The sequence below is a fragment of the Carettochelys insculpta genome, chromosome 1, assembly GCF_033958435.1.
Source record: "Carettochelys insculpta isolate YL-2023 chromosome 1, ASM3395843v1, whole genome shotgun sequence".
Lineage (NCBI taxonomy): Eukaryota > Metazoa > Chordata > Testudines > Carettochelyidae > Carettochelys > Carettochelys insculpta.
In genome coordinates, this window is record NC_134137.1 from 286,832,707 (window position 1) to 286,850,278 (window position 17,572).

The window sequence follows — 17,572 nt, forward strand, 5'->3', positions numbered from 1 at the left end:
CACCAGAAAGTTTTTAATTAAGGACCATGTAAGTAGTAAAAATACAGTTTTAGGTAAATTTTTTACAGTAGATCACAGATTTAAAATTCAGTATATTGAGCTATTCCTGAGACAGAGGCAAGTGCTTCAAGCCCCATTGGAAAAGTGCAAACTCTCCTTTACAATCACATATTGCATTTATGGACAGCCCTGATCAATCACAAGTTCTCATACTTCCACTGACTTCAAGCAAGTGATAAAACTCAACCGTTCTGGGAGGGAGTAGACTCAAGAACTTGGTGCTGTACATCTATTTAAAGCTGTATTAGAGGTTTGCTGTGAGTTAGTTGCTACTGGTAATTACCAGGATAAATAGCTGGTAAGGCACTCAAGGTTATGTATCACTCCAGGCATATGTTTATATTATAAGCAACAGAGCAATTATTTGAAAGTAGTATTGTTGGGAAGTGTCACAGTGTAACTTGATATGTTTCAGAGAGCTAGTTGTGTTAGTCCGTTTCACCAAAAACAACAAGGAGCACCGTGATACCTTAAAGACTAACAAATATATTAGAGCATAAGCTTTCGTGGGCTGCAGCTCACTTTGTCAGATGCATGACAAGCTATAGCCCACAAAAGCTGGCGCCTAATACACTCATCTCTTGCTCTATGAGCACAATTGTTTCCCAACTTTGTGCTTGAAGGCAAAAACTCGTAAGAGGGACACGAAATTCTCATTAAAATACACATAAGTGTCTCTGATTGGTTCCTAGAGCTGGGGAAGGCGTGGCAGCAGGTGGCGCTGCTTTTGAAAGGTAAGCAAACCTTGGCTTGTGGGGCTGGAAAAGGTTAAAGGCTGGGGGCAGTTTGGGGCCATGAGTGGGAGGGAGGATTAAAACCTGGTGACCGGTTGGGTCTGTGGGGTGGGTGGGGGATTCAGACTGCTGAAGGTTGGATGTGTGGTCCAGTGGGAGACATGGGGGTCAGGCTGCAGCGGGTTAGGTCTACCGGGCCAGTGGGTGTGAGTCAGGCTGCTGCAGAGCTGGCCGAAGGCAGGAGGGGTCAAGCTGCTGCGGGGCCGGTGGAGGACGGGGGGTCAAGCTGCCACAGGGCCAGCGGAGGTGTGGGGAGTCAGGCTGCTGTGGGCTACTGGAGGACAGTGGGGGAGGCAAGCTGCCATGGGCCAGCAGAGGGCGGGCGGGGGTTAGGCTGCTGCGGGGCCAGCTTAGATGCGGGGTCAGGCTGCCGCGGGGCCAGCAGAGGATGGGGGTGTCAGGCTGCTGCGGGGCCGGCAGAGGTGTCAGGCTGCTGCAGGTTGGGGCCACAGGGCCAGCGGCAGAGGGCCAAGCTGCTGCAGGGACAGGCTGCCGTGGGTGGGGATTGCAGGGCGGGGGGGGGGGGGGGGGGGCGCGTCTGGCTGCAGCTGGTTGGGGTCATGGGGCTGGTGGGGGTGGTCAGGCTGCAGCGGGTTTGAGCCATGGGGCGGGAAGAAGGCTCGTATTAGCGGGGGGAGTTCACTCAGAGCGAACAAAGGTAAGTATGTGTGTCCCTCGTTTAAGTGAGTACTCTTAAGTAAAGCACTTGTTTAATGAGGGATGAGTGTACATTTGTTAGTCTTTAAAAACAAGGAGCCCTGTGGCACCTTAATGTAAAACTGAAATTTTGTGGGAATACGTTGAACTCGAACTTTCACAGGGAAGTTAAAAACACCACTGGCTTTTGATAAGGTTACAGTGCACTGCACAGGCCTTCCTAAATTATTTGTCATCTTTGGACATGAACAAATTCATCCTGATATCAGCGTTTCAGAATTTTTAAAATGTTAAAAAAAAAAAAAAAAAAGAAAAAAGACATGCTGCTTTAGAAAGTAGTTGAAGCATACCCATATAGGCCATACTAGCATTGGTTTCCTACCTGTAGTCATTAGAACCAGACTGCTGATGTATTGAAAAAAGAAGTTGAATTCATTCTTCTTTTTTCAAAGCGTCTCTTGCTTCTTAAGTTCTACTATGTTCAGAAGCAATACAAAGAGGAAGCACTACTGGGATTGAAGAGGAAGAGCCAGAAATAGAACATTTGATAACCCATTACTACTATTCCCTTAGCATACATAGCCGTACTGCTTGACTGTGTAACAATGTCCCCTAGTGTTAGCTTGCAGGTAGTACAGGAGTTACTGAAAGCCATATATTTAAGCTCTGTGCCTGTTCCCTGCCAAACTCTCACTTCTTGACATGTCTCCTCCAGCATGGGTTGTCCATATGAAGTTACAAACATCTGGAACATCATAAGGCTGCCATAGAAAGCTTGGTGATAGCATATGCTGGGTATTGTGACTGACTTCACAGTAAAGGTGTAAGTGGAGAAGATGCTGACTTAAATGTGAGTAAAACTCAAAACCTGTTAACTTAGAAAGTTGCCTGAGTGGTACAGGTTAAAATACATAGGAAGCCAAACTGATCTGTGGTTAAGCAAAATGTATTTGGAGTTTTTGATGCCACCGTGGAGCACCACATACGTAAGATAGAAAACTTAAGCTGCTTTTCAGATTTCTTCTTTCAATTGTCCTATAAGAAGCATTCACTGAGGTTTGGACAGTGAGTGGTAACAGGCTGCAGCATGAATGGTGGAGAGGGGTTGTCCATATACCAACATCTTCCCTTTGACTCCTACAAAAATGGGTGTTTCCAGAGTCTGCTGCTTCCAGGTCCAGGGGACAGTCCAGCTGCCAAAGATGACTCCTCCTTACAGCCCAGCATTAGGCATGGACACCAACCTTTGACAGGAAGGTGGGTTCCAGCACACCACAAGGGTGAAGATTCGGTCTACCACTGAAGATGGCAATGTAGATGTGGATAGGGTGAAGCCTTTCCAACTGACCCGCTATTTGCAAGTGTGGCTCTGTGGGCCTGCAGTTTGATGGAGATACCTACCACACCATGTCTCCCCAGCCCATGTCACCTCAAAAGGGACAGAAGCTTCTGACTAACGGGCTTTTCTCTTCTTCATTTTCCCACCAGCCACCTTGTTCCTGACGCCTGTAGCTCCCTCTGTGTCATCGTCATCATTGGCCTCATCTCGGGATCGCTTCTTTTTCTCCCCCTGCTCTCGCAACTCCTGCAAAAAAAACAAATGCCCCCACCCCATGACGTTCTACCTTCATGTTTTTTAATGGAAGTTATACTAAAAGATAATAGGCGTTAAATCAGATATGCTTTACGAAAGTTGGGGCATGTAGCCTATCCTTTGAGAGCTTTTAATCCCTTGAATGTGTATATTCTATTAGCATGCATGTATCATTTCTGCATATAAAAGTTAGTATTATGTAATATACGCCCATTTACGCATCCAGATGTGCTAATGAAGGCCATTAGTGGTATTCAAATAACTTAGTGGTCCAATGCGCAAGATAATGATCTTTAAAAATAGTCTTTTTTTCCTGTAAACTTAATTATGCTTGATCCCACAAAGACATGTGTCCATGTCCCAATGGGTGCTGTAATCCATCTTGAATTTTATACTTTTTCACAATGTGAGGGGGTGGGGATTAAACAAAGGTTTCACACCTTGGGGAAATTCTATATAAAGGACTTGGAAGCAGGCAATGATTGTCTTCAGCTGGCTTCACAAACTGCTCCCAACATAAGGATACATGAAAATATCTGGAAACAAGAGAATTCAGGAGAGGGGTGGAGGTAAGCTGATGGACCCAGGTCAGAAAAAAGATCAGCTCTGGCCTGTGAAGAACTTTACTCTAAATAAGAAGTAGGTGAGAAATTACGATTTGCAACAACTTCTCAGTGTATCAGGCTTAGCTGGCATGTTTTATTTTAGCTTAGTAACTTTTTTTTGTTCTGTTATCACTTGTAACCACTTAAATCCTACTTTTCATACTTAGTAAAATTTCTGTTTATGAATCAAACCCAACGTAAATAATTGTTACGTTGGGGTGGACGACAGCTGTGCATCTCTTTCATTGATAAAGGGGGAAAACATCTTACGAGCTCACTCCACATAACCGTTATGCAGAACGAGATGGGGTTTTGGTCCCACTGGGGCTGTGCACAAGGATTCTGTGTCAAGTCCCTGTGACTGAACCTGCCCAGAGCTGAGCTGTTCTCAGTGTCCAGGTCACCCTGCTGAAGGCTGTTATCCTAACTCTGTGCCTTCACTGGGGGTCACTAGAGCTTCTAGCTCTGCAGGAGAGGGTGAAGGGACACCCTAGAAGGCACGTAGGTAGGCAGGCTCAGTGGCACCATTAGCCCATCAGATGACAGTCTCAATGGGATCTCTGTGACCCAAATCATCACATCCTCTGCCCAAAAGCTTAGCAATTGTTGGAAGTCTCCAGTGCCCTGAATTTTTCTCTGAATGTGGAAAGAGGCAAGGGACAAAAAGTGATACCTACCATACGAGCAAATCTCTGGGCTTCTGCCACACGCTCTGTTAGCATCATGACTTCCTCCTCCTGTGTGGGGAATACAGGTAGTTTCTTGCCAATGAGGTGTTCAATACGCTGGAACAGTTCCACATCATACCTGATAGAATGAAAGCCAGTTCAGATCAGTCTTCCCAGAAATATTTTGGTTCTTTTTGGCCACAGCTTCCACCCGCTCATGCATGATTCCTATCAGGACGCACCACAACGAACTCTGTATGCTCCTCAGTGCAAAAAAAGATGTTCCCTACTCATACAACAGGACAGTGCATCTTGCTCCGCAGCAGGATGGAAGAGGCAAGAACACCCTGATGTTACTTACTGAGTGACAAAAGTGATGGATTTGCCAGATCGCCCAGCTCGAGCTGTCCTCCCCACACGGTGAATGTAATCCTGAAAGCAAATCTTTCAATTAGCAACAGGATGTGCTTTCCCATACCCTGAATGCAGTCCCTGGAAGTGCACTCTGTGGCTAAGTATACAGAAACCCCCGCAAACCCAGGCCAAGTGGTTATACAAGGTGGGGGGCGGGGCTATGCAATTCCCTATGACAAAAGAGAGATGCCACGAGGAAGGGGAAAAACAGTGGTCTGCACTTATGCTCAAAGCACTAGCAGGTGCAGCATCCTGAGAACTGAGGAGATAGTGAAAGCAGCTCTAATTTTTTCCCCCAGCATTAACCCATGTCTGAATTATGGTATAGAGCTGTAGCAGTGTCCCTCCTCGTTTCTTTTTCAGACAGCCCAATCCACAGGACAAAAATTAAACCATGGTTTAAACAAGAAACTATTAAGGCATTTTTGGGTGAAGGCTGTTGGACTGTGGAATGGTCTATAGGAAATGCAAGTTTCACTACTAGAGTCATTTAATACTAGACAAAAACTCTGGACAATATACAGTGGGAGACAACCTTGAATGGGCAAGGACAAAGATGGGGGTAATGAACTAGACCTGAAATCTCCAACCTGATCAGAAGACCACTTCCTGGTTATATTGTACTAATTAATTTCCTAAACTTCAGTAAGGCCGATAAAAATACTTTGACTATTTTTCTATACCTGTCATTGGTTTGTTACATGATTGCAAGAAATGAGAGGGGAAAAAGTTTGAGACTATGAATTACAAGTGGAGGTATCCACAACTATTAAGATGTGATCCACTTCTTCAGAAATCCCAGACTAGATAATCTAGTAGGTCTACTACCCCAATCTAGCCTTTGTTTTTTTCATAATGTAAGCTCTTCAAGAACTGGGAGTATGTCCCTCTTAGTTGTTTGCAATGTCTTGTACGTTGTAAGTATTACAGGAAACAGTCAATATACATTTCTGCAACATTATTTACTTAATAGCAGCTCTGAATTAACAGAGGATGCCCTATACTTGGAAATTCGCATCTCATAATGCTAGATCCTCAAATGTCGTAAGATTTTTAGAAACTCTTCAGGTTTAGTAAAGTCTCTATTTCAGTTTCATAAATTTGAACATTTTCACGGCATTCTAACCTAGTCAGTTTCTCTCTCACGGTGACAAACCTTATAAACACATCAGAAAAACCCACTGCTGATTTTTTTTTAAAGTCACAACAAGAACAATGACAATAATTTTAAACTGGACTGTTCCCCATGATTAGAGTTGATATTTTCCCTTTAGTATGATGTAACAAACTGGAATTTATCCCCTCAACCCTCCTTCCATGAACACATACAAAAAGCATCACTATTTGTCATACCCATGCTCTGCAATATACACCAATGTACCCAAAAAACAAGACCAAATAAAAATCTCAAGGCTATCACTGTCACCATAAACAAGAAATGGCGCAGCTTCATTCAGACAGGTGAACTAAGAGCTCTAGTTAGCGTAGCAGAAAAAAAAAGACAAAATCTTTTGCAGTGAGCTCCAGTATTCAATCTTAAACTTCAGGTGAAAAGACCCCTTGGACACTGAGATGAATATCTCACCTTGGAATGTGTGGGAATGTCAAAATTAATCACCACATCCACGTGTGGGATGTCCAGACCTCTGCTTGCAACATCTGTAGCCAGCAGAATGGAACGGGCCTTTGCCTTGAACTTATTCAATGAGCCCAGTCGCTTATTCTGAGAGAACAGAAAGAAAAATAATGAAATAAGTTTACAATCTGAATGTCAAAGAATCAATCAATGAGAAACTGAACCTATTCTTGTTACCACTCTGCGTACAGAATGATTTGGAGATTGAACTGTCACCTGGGAAAACTGATACTGGTACACTAGAATTTGGTGTCTGGTTATGACACAATGATGTTCTCATTTCATGTACAACTACATAGCAAGAGGTGGGGTAGGTTGCTACCTGACTCATCTGTCCATGGAGGGGTATGGCAGTGAAACCCAAGTTGCGGAGCATGAGAGCTGTCCTTTGAGTGTTGTTGCAGGTACTGCAAAATATCATGAATGAATTCCCAGCCAGTTCATTCAAAATATAAACCAGGTAACTGTCCTGCAAAGAATCAACAAACACAGTAATAATATAGACTATATGAGAGCAAAGGGCAACTTCAACCACCAGTCAGACAAGATGGAGTAGGGCAGGAACGTAATCATCAAGCAGGAGCAAGAATGGCTTTGAGAATGGGGAGAGAAGAGAGACATTACCTTGAATTTAGAGGGGATGAAAATATAATGCTGCTGCAGTTTTTCAACTGTCTGATATTTGGAGGAAACAGCACATTTAACAGGGTCCTTCAGCGCTGCACGCTGGAGTTTCTGTACCTGAATGACGAGCAAGGTAAGTCAGTACAGGCTGAATCTCTCTGATCTGACACTCTCTTATCTGGCAGCATCCATAGTCTGGTGTGATTTTTGTTAGTTGGATATCCACTTATCATGGGTGTGGCCAAGTTTTCTGTGGTCCCATAAGTTTGTTTCTAGCCACCAGCTGTGGCTCTGTGTTCTGTGCTGTTATCTATCTGTAATTTACCCCTAACTGTCTAAGAAGCTGGTAATCAGAGGAAGTGTTGCTAATGCTGCTAGACAATACTGACCTCCTATGGTCTGGCAAATTCTCTTGCTCGGCACTGGTGAGGCTCTGAGCATGCCGGACTAGAGAGGTTCAACCTATATTAGCAAGACACTAATTCTCCAGCAACAATGCTCTAAGGTTAGGTCTACCCTACAAGCATGACTGCCTTTTTGTGCACACGTGCTTGTGCTAGCTTTCAAGACTGCCAGAACATAAACACTGATGGTAGAGCTGATAGTGGACACATGGTTGAGCTGTTCCCTTGTCACCTGTGCGAATACATTTACACTACTGTTTATACTAATGCTAACTCAATGAAAACTAGAATGAGCATACACACACAAGCAGGGGAATCACATCCCACATTACTTCTTTCCCCATTTTGAACACACACAAGATGATCCAAGAAAAATTATGCTCTCACCTTTTTGGTCATGGTGGCAGAAAAGAGGAATGTCTTCCTGTCTCGCGGAATCACTTTCAGGATCTTATCTACCTGTAGAAGAAACAGAAGGAAACAACACCTGCTACTGATAGATGTTCAGGCATACTCCCAATCAAGTAAGAGTTCCAAGCAGAGAATGGAGAGGAGACACAAATACAGGGATATATACTAATTTGCCTGATGTGGGAGGAGTGGCCATAAGAGGGGATGAAAAGAAAAGAATAAAAAAAACCCAACCCTCAGGTATTTAAAAAAAAAAATTAAATTGGATTTTTTTTAAATTAATACTAAATCTCTCATTATTTTAAAACAGTTACAATTAAATCTCACCCTACATACGCTACACCTACAATCCCAGTGTCATAAAAATGAAGTAATGGCTCTAGTTTGTCCTGCTTAACTACCAGCTCTTGCTTCTTGGGCTTTCAATTTTTGTTTCTTAGCACACTAAGTTGCATGTGTAAAGAGAAACATGGGTTAGGTAGGATTATTTTTATTTTGTGCTTATGTGGTGGTGGACCCAAGCCACGTATAGCAGAGGAGTTAGTAAAGACACTGTCTTAAGACAGAGAGACAATATTTAGGGAAGGACAGAGGCAGAGTACAACAGAACGGTGGAGTGAACTGGAAAGAAAAAAGTTACATTATTTAGCACACATACAGCTTCCTATATTCTCCCATACTTTTGCCAGAGAAAAACTGTCATGGCTTGTAGGAACAAGAGAGCTCCTAACTGGGAATATTCTGAAGAAATTCATTCCTTGGGTACAAGTATCAGAGAGGTAGCAGAGTTAGTCTGTGTCTTCAAAAACAGCAAGAAGTCCTGTGGCACCGTATAGACTAACAGATATTTTGGAGCATAAGCTTTTGTGGGCAAAGATCCGCTACATCAGATGCATGAGTAGGGGGTTCCTTCGGTAAAAAAGGAAAACTTGTCAGTGTAAAAAGGAGACACAGGATGTAGCTGAAAGAATGAAACATCGTAAGGAAAATGTCTTACGAGAAAATATGGATGAAGATGTGGATATGTCCGAACAACAATGCGGATCAAGTGGTCAGAAACTTAATTCACTTTGAAATGCATTATTCTTCAACATTCTCTCTGCCTTTTACTGTAACTGTGATTTAACAAGTAAATTCCCACACCATTTGCTACGTTGGATGTTTCAGCTTAGCTTATCCTTATGGCTTCTTTAATTTACTTGGTTTAGAATCCATCACTCAAGTATACAATGCAGAAAGCTGCGGTAAGAGAAATTTAGAGTTGCCAGTGACCACTGAGTACTACTTTCTTAATTTATGTTACATAACACATGCTCCTTATTTTGGGGCATCATGATCACAGGCCATATATGTGGTGTTATACATTTATTCCTTATTTTACTTCAGTATAACTCAGTTTAGCTTTCCAAATGGAACCCCATCCTATTCTTGTTTTCTCAAAAAAAAGGAAAAAACCTCTTCTTTTTCCAGCAAATTCCCTGGTTTGGAACTGGACAGGTCCTGAGGGTGTGGAACTAGAGAAGTTCAACCTGTATTAAGTTTTGACGAATAGTTTAATAAAGCAAAAGAAAGATCTTATTTTCTATTGTCTTATAAATAGATTGCATTGATTTAATCTGTTAAATTCTGTAGGACTTTTCCTTTAACGTGAGGTGTCGTAGGCTTCACCTCAGTCTCAAAATCCATGTTGAGGATCCGGTCAGCTTCATCCATGACCAGGTACTTAAGAGCTCGCAAGTTGAAACCTTTTGTGTTCTCTAGATGGTCAATCAGTCGGCCAGGTGTTGCTATGAATAAAACAAGCAAAAAGAAAGGTGAAAGTGACAGCAATGGAAAAAAGTGTCCCAGAATACAGTCCACATTATAAGGAAAGAGGCACTGCAAGTGAGGAGAGACTCTGCTAGAGAGTTGGCTTCTTCTGCCTAAGATTGCCAAGGCAGCTACAAAATATGGAGTTGCGCTGGGAAGGGATGGTAGCTCGGTGAGAAGCCAAAGGAGACTGACTGCTTTGGATGGAAGACACTTTTGTGGACCAGAAGTTACTCTAACATGAGGATTTAACAGACCAGGCTTTCCCCAAGAAACCCTGGGCCATATTAGAGACACCCTGAGAAGGTCTCTAGACCATGCTTCCTGAGCTCCTGGGTGAAAATGGGACAGTAGGCCCAAGGTAAATTGGCTGGACAATTTTGAGATGAGCTTGCATTGCAATCCACTGTCCCCTCCTCAAAGCCAAGAGGAACACACTGAAGTTATACTCATTGTCCAGAGACATACAGGCAAGTTTGACAATCAACACCTCTATTTCCCCCATTCCATAGGATGTCTTGTGATCATAGTACAAACATCACTCCAAATGCGGATTTCTTACCAATTACAACATGTGGCTTCTTGGCTAAGGTCAAAGCCTGTGACATCATGTCAATTCCGCCCACAATAACAGCTGTGGGCAAAAGAAAATAAAGGGTCAGTGTGAGTCTCCTGGGAAAGTAAACCAACACAAGCCATCACTATAAAGAACAATCTACCTATTTCTGTCCCTTCTCAAATCCACCTACACTTTTGGTATAGGAACTGAAAGCCACTTGTCACTTCATTTAGCATCCCCATTCAGCAACTGTCTTTTTCCAGATTGCCTAATCCAGATTTCAAGTACGCAGCTCACACACTGTCATGGCCTTATGTATTCCAATTAGAAAGCTAGCTCCAGAGTTTAGATAAGTTCAGTTGCAAAATCTGTGCAGAGTTTCTAGTTTCAATGGTTGCAAACAAAACTGTAAAACATTATTTTGAATATGAAACTGATGCAGGGAAGTCTACAAAAAAAAGCATAATAGGTTTCTACTCCTCTATTCGGGTCACTGGGATGGGGACTCAAATTTATGGCTGACAATTTAACATGTGATTATGAGTGATCTTGCCTTCTTGTCTCTTGGGAAATGTCTATTACCAGGATGTAAACCTCAGAGAAAAGAAACACCTACAGAGATAAAATATTTAACACTTAACCAATAAGCATAAGTTTTACTGATTAACTCATCCTAACCATCAACCCCCAGCCATAGCCAGAGTGACCCTGATCCCAGGCCTCTAATCAGGTAACAGATTAAATGACACAATCTTAATCATTTCAACAGTTACTTTTTAAAAATATTTACATCTCTAATGGCTACATGCTCTTTTTCACACTGATGGGGATGACCACTACAAATACTACCTCCTCACCAATATTCTTTTCCCACCCCCATGGTTTAGTCCTCTATCTTCCCCCTTATTGCCTACGGTCTATTCTCTTACAACTTAAACTGATCCTACTCTCTCAAATTTTCACATAGTAGCACCCCAATAAAGTAAATCATGAGGCCCATTAGAAGGCCACTCACCACTCTGGACACCAATGGAGGATCCAAGAGCTTCAAACTGCTCTGAGATCTGGAAAGCAAGCTCCCGGGTAGGTGTAAGGACAAGAGCAAAGAATCGCTGGGGTGTTTCCAGCAGTGCCTGAAGGATGGGCAAAGCAAAGGCCCCGGTTTTTCCAGAGCCTGTCTCTGCCAACCCGATGATATCCCGGCCTAAAACAGAAGAGGAAGATGGGGGTGGGGACAAAATTTGTTAGTAGAGGCTAAAGAAAGAGGCCCTCCATGCAGTAGTAACACAGAACAGAAGAAAGAAAAAGAGTCCTACACCAAGATTTTAAAGACCTGTACCAGCAAGTATTCACAGGAGTGAGAAAACAAGGGGTATAAGGAATGCAGCACAGGAACAAGAAGCTTCCACAGATCTTTACAGCATTTGAACATTGTTTTATTTCTAAGCAACTGTTAAAATGAAAGGGATTGTGGGATTCAAGTTCTTATTAGGTAATATTCAGCATATTGTTCATCTTATGCACTTTAGATCTCAAAATCTTTATTTCAGTTAACTAAATACAGACGTGTGTCATTCCCCTCATTGGTGTAAATATGTCTAAAAGTTATCTTTGTGACTTTGCGATTGATAAGGAAATTGTGTCCAGCTTTAAACATGCTTTATGCCTCAGAAGCCAGGCTGTAGACAGACCCAGTAGCAGTACTAACCTTGCATTTTCCAAGAGATAAGTTGTTCTTAGTCTCTTAACATTATCTCAATCCATACCATCAACCAGAAAAGTTTCTGAAATGCAACTAATTTAAGTACTAATATCTAAATGTGGCTTTTATACAAATGTACATGCCAATGTTTACGAGTAGGAGAAGACAAATACTGAAAAAGTAACTTGCCACTCATATTTTTAAATGTGTCACTAAATTGTTTTCCTAGCCTAATGGTGTTCCTTTTGTGTCGACTCTAGTGAATGAGTTTAATTTCTGTCATATTTCTGCTAACATTCCTTTATTCAGCAATTACAGGATGTTTGCAGGAAGCCCCTTTGAATTAGTAGTTATTCACTCTGGAAACTTGATTCAAAGATATACCTTCTTTTAAAAAAGAAGCAGAAATGTACCATACATATATATGACTAATCAAGGCAGTTCAAGTTTAAAATATTCATGCCAAACTGTTAAATGTTTCAGGCATTAACCAGTCATCTGACGAAAATCATGATCTAGCCTAATATATTGCAAAGAACAAAGTCTGCTAAATTATGAACTTATAATTTTTCATCTTGCTCCATTAAACACCATGTTTATCCAAAGCTGAATTTTAATAATACACATCAAAACAGGGAGTGAGGCATACTATATCTACCTAAAATTGCAGGGGAAGTTTTGGGATACCAAATTCCAGATGGAATCTGACAGAATACTGGACTTAATACTTCATGTTCTCCGGAGAAAGAGACAGGGTCTTCAGTCATCATGAATTAGAGACCCTTACAAGATTCACCCAGATGAAGTCTCCTGTATGCCGTTTTCACATCTGTTCTCAGAAACAGACAAGCAGAGTCTACTCACCTTGGAGTGCCACAGGAATGGCCTCAACTTGAATTTTAGTTGGTGTCTTCCATCCTAACTGGTCACAAGCTTCACACAACACATCTGTTACTCCCTGAGAATGGCATAAAAAGACAAGAGGAAAAACCTCAACAAGCAGCCAGTAATTACTAAGCCAGTCAATGAAATGCAGATAATGCCAAAGCTAAGTCCCTCCTAGCCAGACACCAAACCATGGACATCCAATACTGCAGTCACAATCTGTTACACTGGGGATTGCTTTTAAGGACAACTTCAACTTAAAATTTTACTCGGTACAAGTAACTATCGATATCACTAAAACTAAGATCATAGTACTCCACTCACGCATTCCAAAGTACTGTGTATACAACTACAGGCTGAACCTCTCTAGTTCAGCACCCTTGGGATCTGATCAGCGCTGAATGAGAGAATTTGCTGGACAATGGGAGGTCAGTGCTGTCCAGCAATACTATCAACAATTCCATTACTTATTGGGTTCTTAGAAGACATTTAGGATGAACTTATAACTAAACAGCAGCAAAGACCACTGAGAGTCAGGGCCAGTGGCTGCAAACAAATTTTATGGGACCACAGGAAACGTGACCACACCTACGATAAGTGGTCATCTGGCAAACTAAAATCATGCCGGATTACAGATGTTGCCAGATGAGAGTTCACAACTGGGGAGGTTCTATAAGTAGATGCATTTCCCCATGCATTTTTTTTCTTGTTACCTGAGTGCTTTTTATTTAGAAAGAGGGCAGAGAAAAGCATTTAAGAACAAAATAAAGTGATTTTTACTACAGAAGTAACAGGGAGGTAGCCCTGTCAGTCTGTACCCCAACAAAACAAAACAGCAGAAATGTATCACTTTAAAGACTAACAAAATGATTTATTCAGTGATGAGCTTTTGTTGGACAGACCCACTTCATCAGAACAGTAGAATGATGTAGACTGTTCTGATGAAGTGGGTCTATTCCACGAAAGCTCATCACTGAATAAATCATTTTATTAGTCTTTAAAGTGATACATTTCTGCTGTTTTGTTTTGTTTAAACTACAGAAGTTAGCAGGGGAATGAAGGTGAACAGGGGCAATTATAACATCTCTTCATCTACTTTTATTATCCATATTGCATGTCATTAGCACATTTTTAGCTCTCATACCAAGAGTAATGGACACCCCATGTGAGAGTCGGGCACTTTGCCAGCTACTACCTACTTCTCCCTTCTAGAAAAGCCCTGATACAGAAGGGCAAAGAGTGTCAGCATGGCACAACATTCCTTGAGGGCTTACCCTCAAGTGTCAGGCAGGCAGAACAGGAACGTTCTCTAGGGTAATTGGATCTGACACTGGTATGGACAGCCTCCTGAGACTGGACATCATCGTAATCAATGAGGAGACAGAGAAGGTCCTCAGGGTGGACATGATTATGCCCTTTGAGAACAGGACCCCAGCCTTCCTCAAGGCTTGAGCATGGAAAAGTGACAAATATACCCCTACTAGCAGACACTCTGACAGCCCAAGGCCACAGTGGAGATCCTGCTGGTGGAGGCTCAGGGCACATGGGACCTTCACAATGAACGGGTGCTAAGTGCCCCAGGCACTGGACAAAGATACACCTGCCTCATGAGGCAACTGATGGTCTCTGACACCATCAGGTAGTTCCAGGACAACTATGTGAAAACATCATGGATCACCACCAATACCAAGACAAGTAGCAGAGATCACTGAGGAGAAATGTGATGGGGGAGCCATTCATTTACCCTACCAAAGCACAACACCCTCCCTTTCACCATGAACACAAGACAGGTGATGAGAAATGCTATACACTATATGTGTTAAAAAACACGTGAGACATCTCACCTAGGAGGGTCAAGTATAAAGACGCTAACCAGTTCTTTCCCTAACAGATTCAGTCTCTTCCCTCTGATGTCAGGTGGGATTGCCATCAAGAGACCCTATAACAGTCTAGGTCAGGGAAGGTTCCTGCTTCATTCCTTTTCCTGAGGAATGATGTTTTTTACAGACTGAGATGGCAACGAAGAGGGTGAGGAGGGATGAAGATCGGGGAAAGCATTAGAAGCTGTCCACCAAGCCAGGGGCACAGCCAGAGGCATCACCCACTTTATACTCTGACCAGCTGAGTATCCTCCTGCAGAGGGTGTAAGCAGATGACTGATGAGGGACAGTCAGGGAAAGCACACACTGCTTTCCCTGACAGACGATGCTTATTACCCACTGGAAAGCTACGGATGTTGCACCATGCCATACTAAGGGATATGCTCTATCCTTAACCTTATGAACTTTACCAGGGACAGACGCTTCAGGGAAAGAATCACCAAAACCTCATATGGACTGAGTTTTTTAAAATATCCACTCACGTCTATCTGGGGCAACATGGGTTATGCGCAAAGTCTAAATTGTGAACTCTGTAATCCATTTCCCATAACTCCCCCCATTCCCATCCCACATCTGTTGTACAACAGAATATGCCTACTTACTGCACTAAACTGTTTGTACCACAACTTTTACATACTCAGGGGAACACAGGACTAATATATCTTATCTACCATGTAATTTCAGGGCTCAACACGATGTAAAGTGATCTTGTGATATGTGTAAAACGTTTGCATGTACAGTAGGGCCCCAATGCTCGCAAGGGTTCAGTGTTGAGAACCCTCGTGAATGTTCAATTGCATGAATATATTTTATCCCATTTTACCCCAGCTGGGGGAGATGAACTCCGCAGGCTCCTGGGCAGCAGATGGGGTAGGTGGAAACTGGCAGCAGGGCTTCGTAGAGCTGATCGGTGGCCGGGCTGTACCCCTGTCTGGATGCAGGGTCAGGCACCCCACTCTATATAAACCAGGGCAGGGCTAGGGGCCACAGCTGTAGTGTGGGAAGTGTTGGTGTTGCTGTAGCAGCTGGGGGAGGGCCCCCTTCCTGCCAGACTTCCAGCACAGGTACCCCAGCCCTGCACTTTGACCTCGTCCACAGCCTGCACTGATCTGCCCACAATCCCAGGGTGTGCAGAGTCTGCAGCTCAGTGTGTGTGCAGGGAATAGGGCCCCCATACCTCCCTGTCCCCTGAGAGGGAGGGACAACTCCTCCCAGCTTCACCAAGCCCCGGGGAGCCGGTTCTTCCCCCTCGAAGCACCAAGGAAGCTGGCAGCTGCCAGCACTACCCCCTTGGAGCCCTGGCTGCAGATGTCGCAGAGAGACAGCTTTCCTTTGCTCTTTACCATCCTGCCGCCTCACTCGGTGTCCCAGCTAAAGCCACCTTCTTTCTTGTGGTTGTTGCTCCACCGGTGAGCACCACAGACTCCAGCGCGCGCCTAGGGCCAGGGCGTCCTTCCCACCACACCGAGGGACAAACGCGAAGGAGGGATACTCCTCGAGGAGCCGCTGTCAGAGAAGGGAACCGAAGCGGCGTCCTGAGACCCAGGGACCGCCCTGGTGCTTCCTACCCCGGCAATCGGGCGCGCGGGCGTGTGACGGGGGAGGCCGGGCAGCGCGAGGGACAGAGCGGGACCGGCAGGACACCCCGGACCCGGTGATGGGGGAGGTGGGGCGGGTCCCATTTCTCTCACCAGGTCCTTGAAGCTCCGCAGCTCCGCGGTTTCCTCCAGCGGCTCGTGCTCCGTGTCCGTCGCCATCTTGCGCGGCACCTTTGACCCCCCCCACCCCACCGCGGGGAACGCCGGAACTCCCGCTTTCCGCATACGTCACAGCTCGTTTCCTGGGCAACTGAGATCCGCCTCCAGGCGCGACCAATCGGTCGCGGAGCCTTCTGGGAGGTGTCCCAGCGAGGCGGGCCTCAGCCCATCAGCGTGACAGGGAGCGCCACCAGCGGCGCGGTGGGCGGGGGTAGTGAGCCGCTTTCCGGTTCTGGAAAGGTGCGTGTGACGCGACTATGTTACGGGACTGGGGAGCTTAGGGCTTGGCTGGGCTGCTGCGGGCGCGTGGGGTTCCGCGGAGCTGGTGTTTGATGGTGTGTGTGTGTGTGTGTGTGAGTGAGTGAGTGAGTGAGTGAGAGGGGGAAGGGGGGGGTTACACGAAACGTGTGTGGGGTTACATGGAGCTGCTGCGTGTGTGTAAGGAGGTTAGGGGGAGCTGCTGTGGGCATATGTTCCAGTGTGGCGGGGGTGGGGTTACGTGGAGTTGTTGTGGGTGGGTAGGTGCGTGTTATATGTGGAGCACATGCTCGAGCGCTACCAGGACGTCATACGGTGTGTGTGTGTGTGTGTGTGCGAGCGCGCGCGCAAGTGCATAAGAAGTCACACAGAAGTATCCGTAACAAAAAGCAGTCAAGTAGCACTTTAAAGACTAGCAAAATGGTTTATTAGGTGAGCTTTCGTGGGACAGACCCACTTCTTCAGGTTTAAATTGTGATGGCAACTTTCTGAGTCCCTATAGGGGCTTGTCTGCATACTTGGCTCAATCTAATTCTTGACCTTCTCCCCCACCCCTCCACTCTGTGATTTGCTCACCTTGATTATCTTTTTCTGATTTGTCCTCCTTGCTTACTGTTTTTGGTTCTCTGTGCCTTAAATATTGAGTCTGTTCTGGTCTGGCTATGGTCTGAAGAAGTGGGTCTGTCCCACGAAAGCTCACCTAATAAACCATTTTGCTAGTCTTTAAAGTGCTACTTGACTGCTTTTTGTTTTGATAGTGTATAGACTAGCACGGCTTCCTCTCTGTTATTAGTCAAAATACAGAGGTATCCATGTTAGTCTGATGTGAAGAAGGGGGTCTGCCCCATGAAAGCT

General features: G+C 44.3%; 2 protein-coding genes and 1 long non-coding RNA gene across 6 annotated transcripts in view; 1 reads left to right on the forward strand and 2 right to left on the reverse strand.

Moving 5' to 3' along the window:
• LOC142021700 (retinoic acid-induced protein 3-like) overlaps nucleotides 1-2,231 on the reverse strand; it is a 53,740-nt gene extending 51,509 nt beyond the window's left edge. Inside the window, exon 1 of the mRNA XM_075010826.1 lies at nucleotides 1,894-2,231. The gene's annotated coding sequence lies outside the window, so the exon portion shown is untranslated. The remainder of the gene's footprint in view (nucleotides 1-1,893) is intronic.
• LOC142021714 (uncharacterized) lies at nucleotides 12-3,907 on the forward strand. Its single transcript, XR_012647758.1, has 3 exons — nucleotides 12-794; nucleotides 2,227-2,361; nucleotides 3,000-3,907. It is a non-coding gene; the product is annotated as an uncharacterized LOC142021714 (long non-coding RNA).
• Nucleotides 2,376-16,493, reverse strand: DDX47 (DEAD-box helicase 47). 4 transcript variants are annotated; one of them, XM_075010810.1, is made up of 12 exons: nucleotides 16,394-16,493; nucleotides 12,802-12,895; nucleotides 11,251-11,439; nucleotides 10,239-10,310; nucleotides 9,536-9,654; nucleotides 7,844-7,915; nucleotides 7,053-7,169; nucleotides 6,751-6,897; nucleotides 6,378-6,515; nucleotides 4,740-4,810; nucleotides 4,388-4,517; nucleotides 2,377-3,096 (listed from the first exon to the last, which is right to left on the reverse strand). In XM_075010810.1, exons 1-12 carry the CDS (start codon nucleotides 16,457-16,459, stop codon nucleotides 2,965-2,967), a joined length of 1,347 nt encoding a protein of 448 aa, XP_074866911.1. In that variant the 5' UTR covers nucleotides 16,460-16,493; the 3' UTR covers nucleotides 2,377-2,964. The 4 variants fall into 4 exon arrangements, with proteins under 4 accessions (XP_074866894.1, XP_074866911.1, XP_074866887.1 ...); XM_075010786.1 differs by lacking the exon at nucleotides 16,394-16,493 and adding an exon at nucleotides 16,046-16,095; XM_075010793.1 differs by lacking the exon at nucleotides 7,053-7,169 and having other exon boundaries at nucleotides 2,376-3,096; nucleotides 16,394-16,472.
• Nucleotides 16,494-17,572: the final 1,079 nt, after the last annotated feature.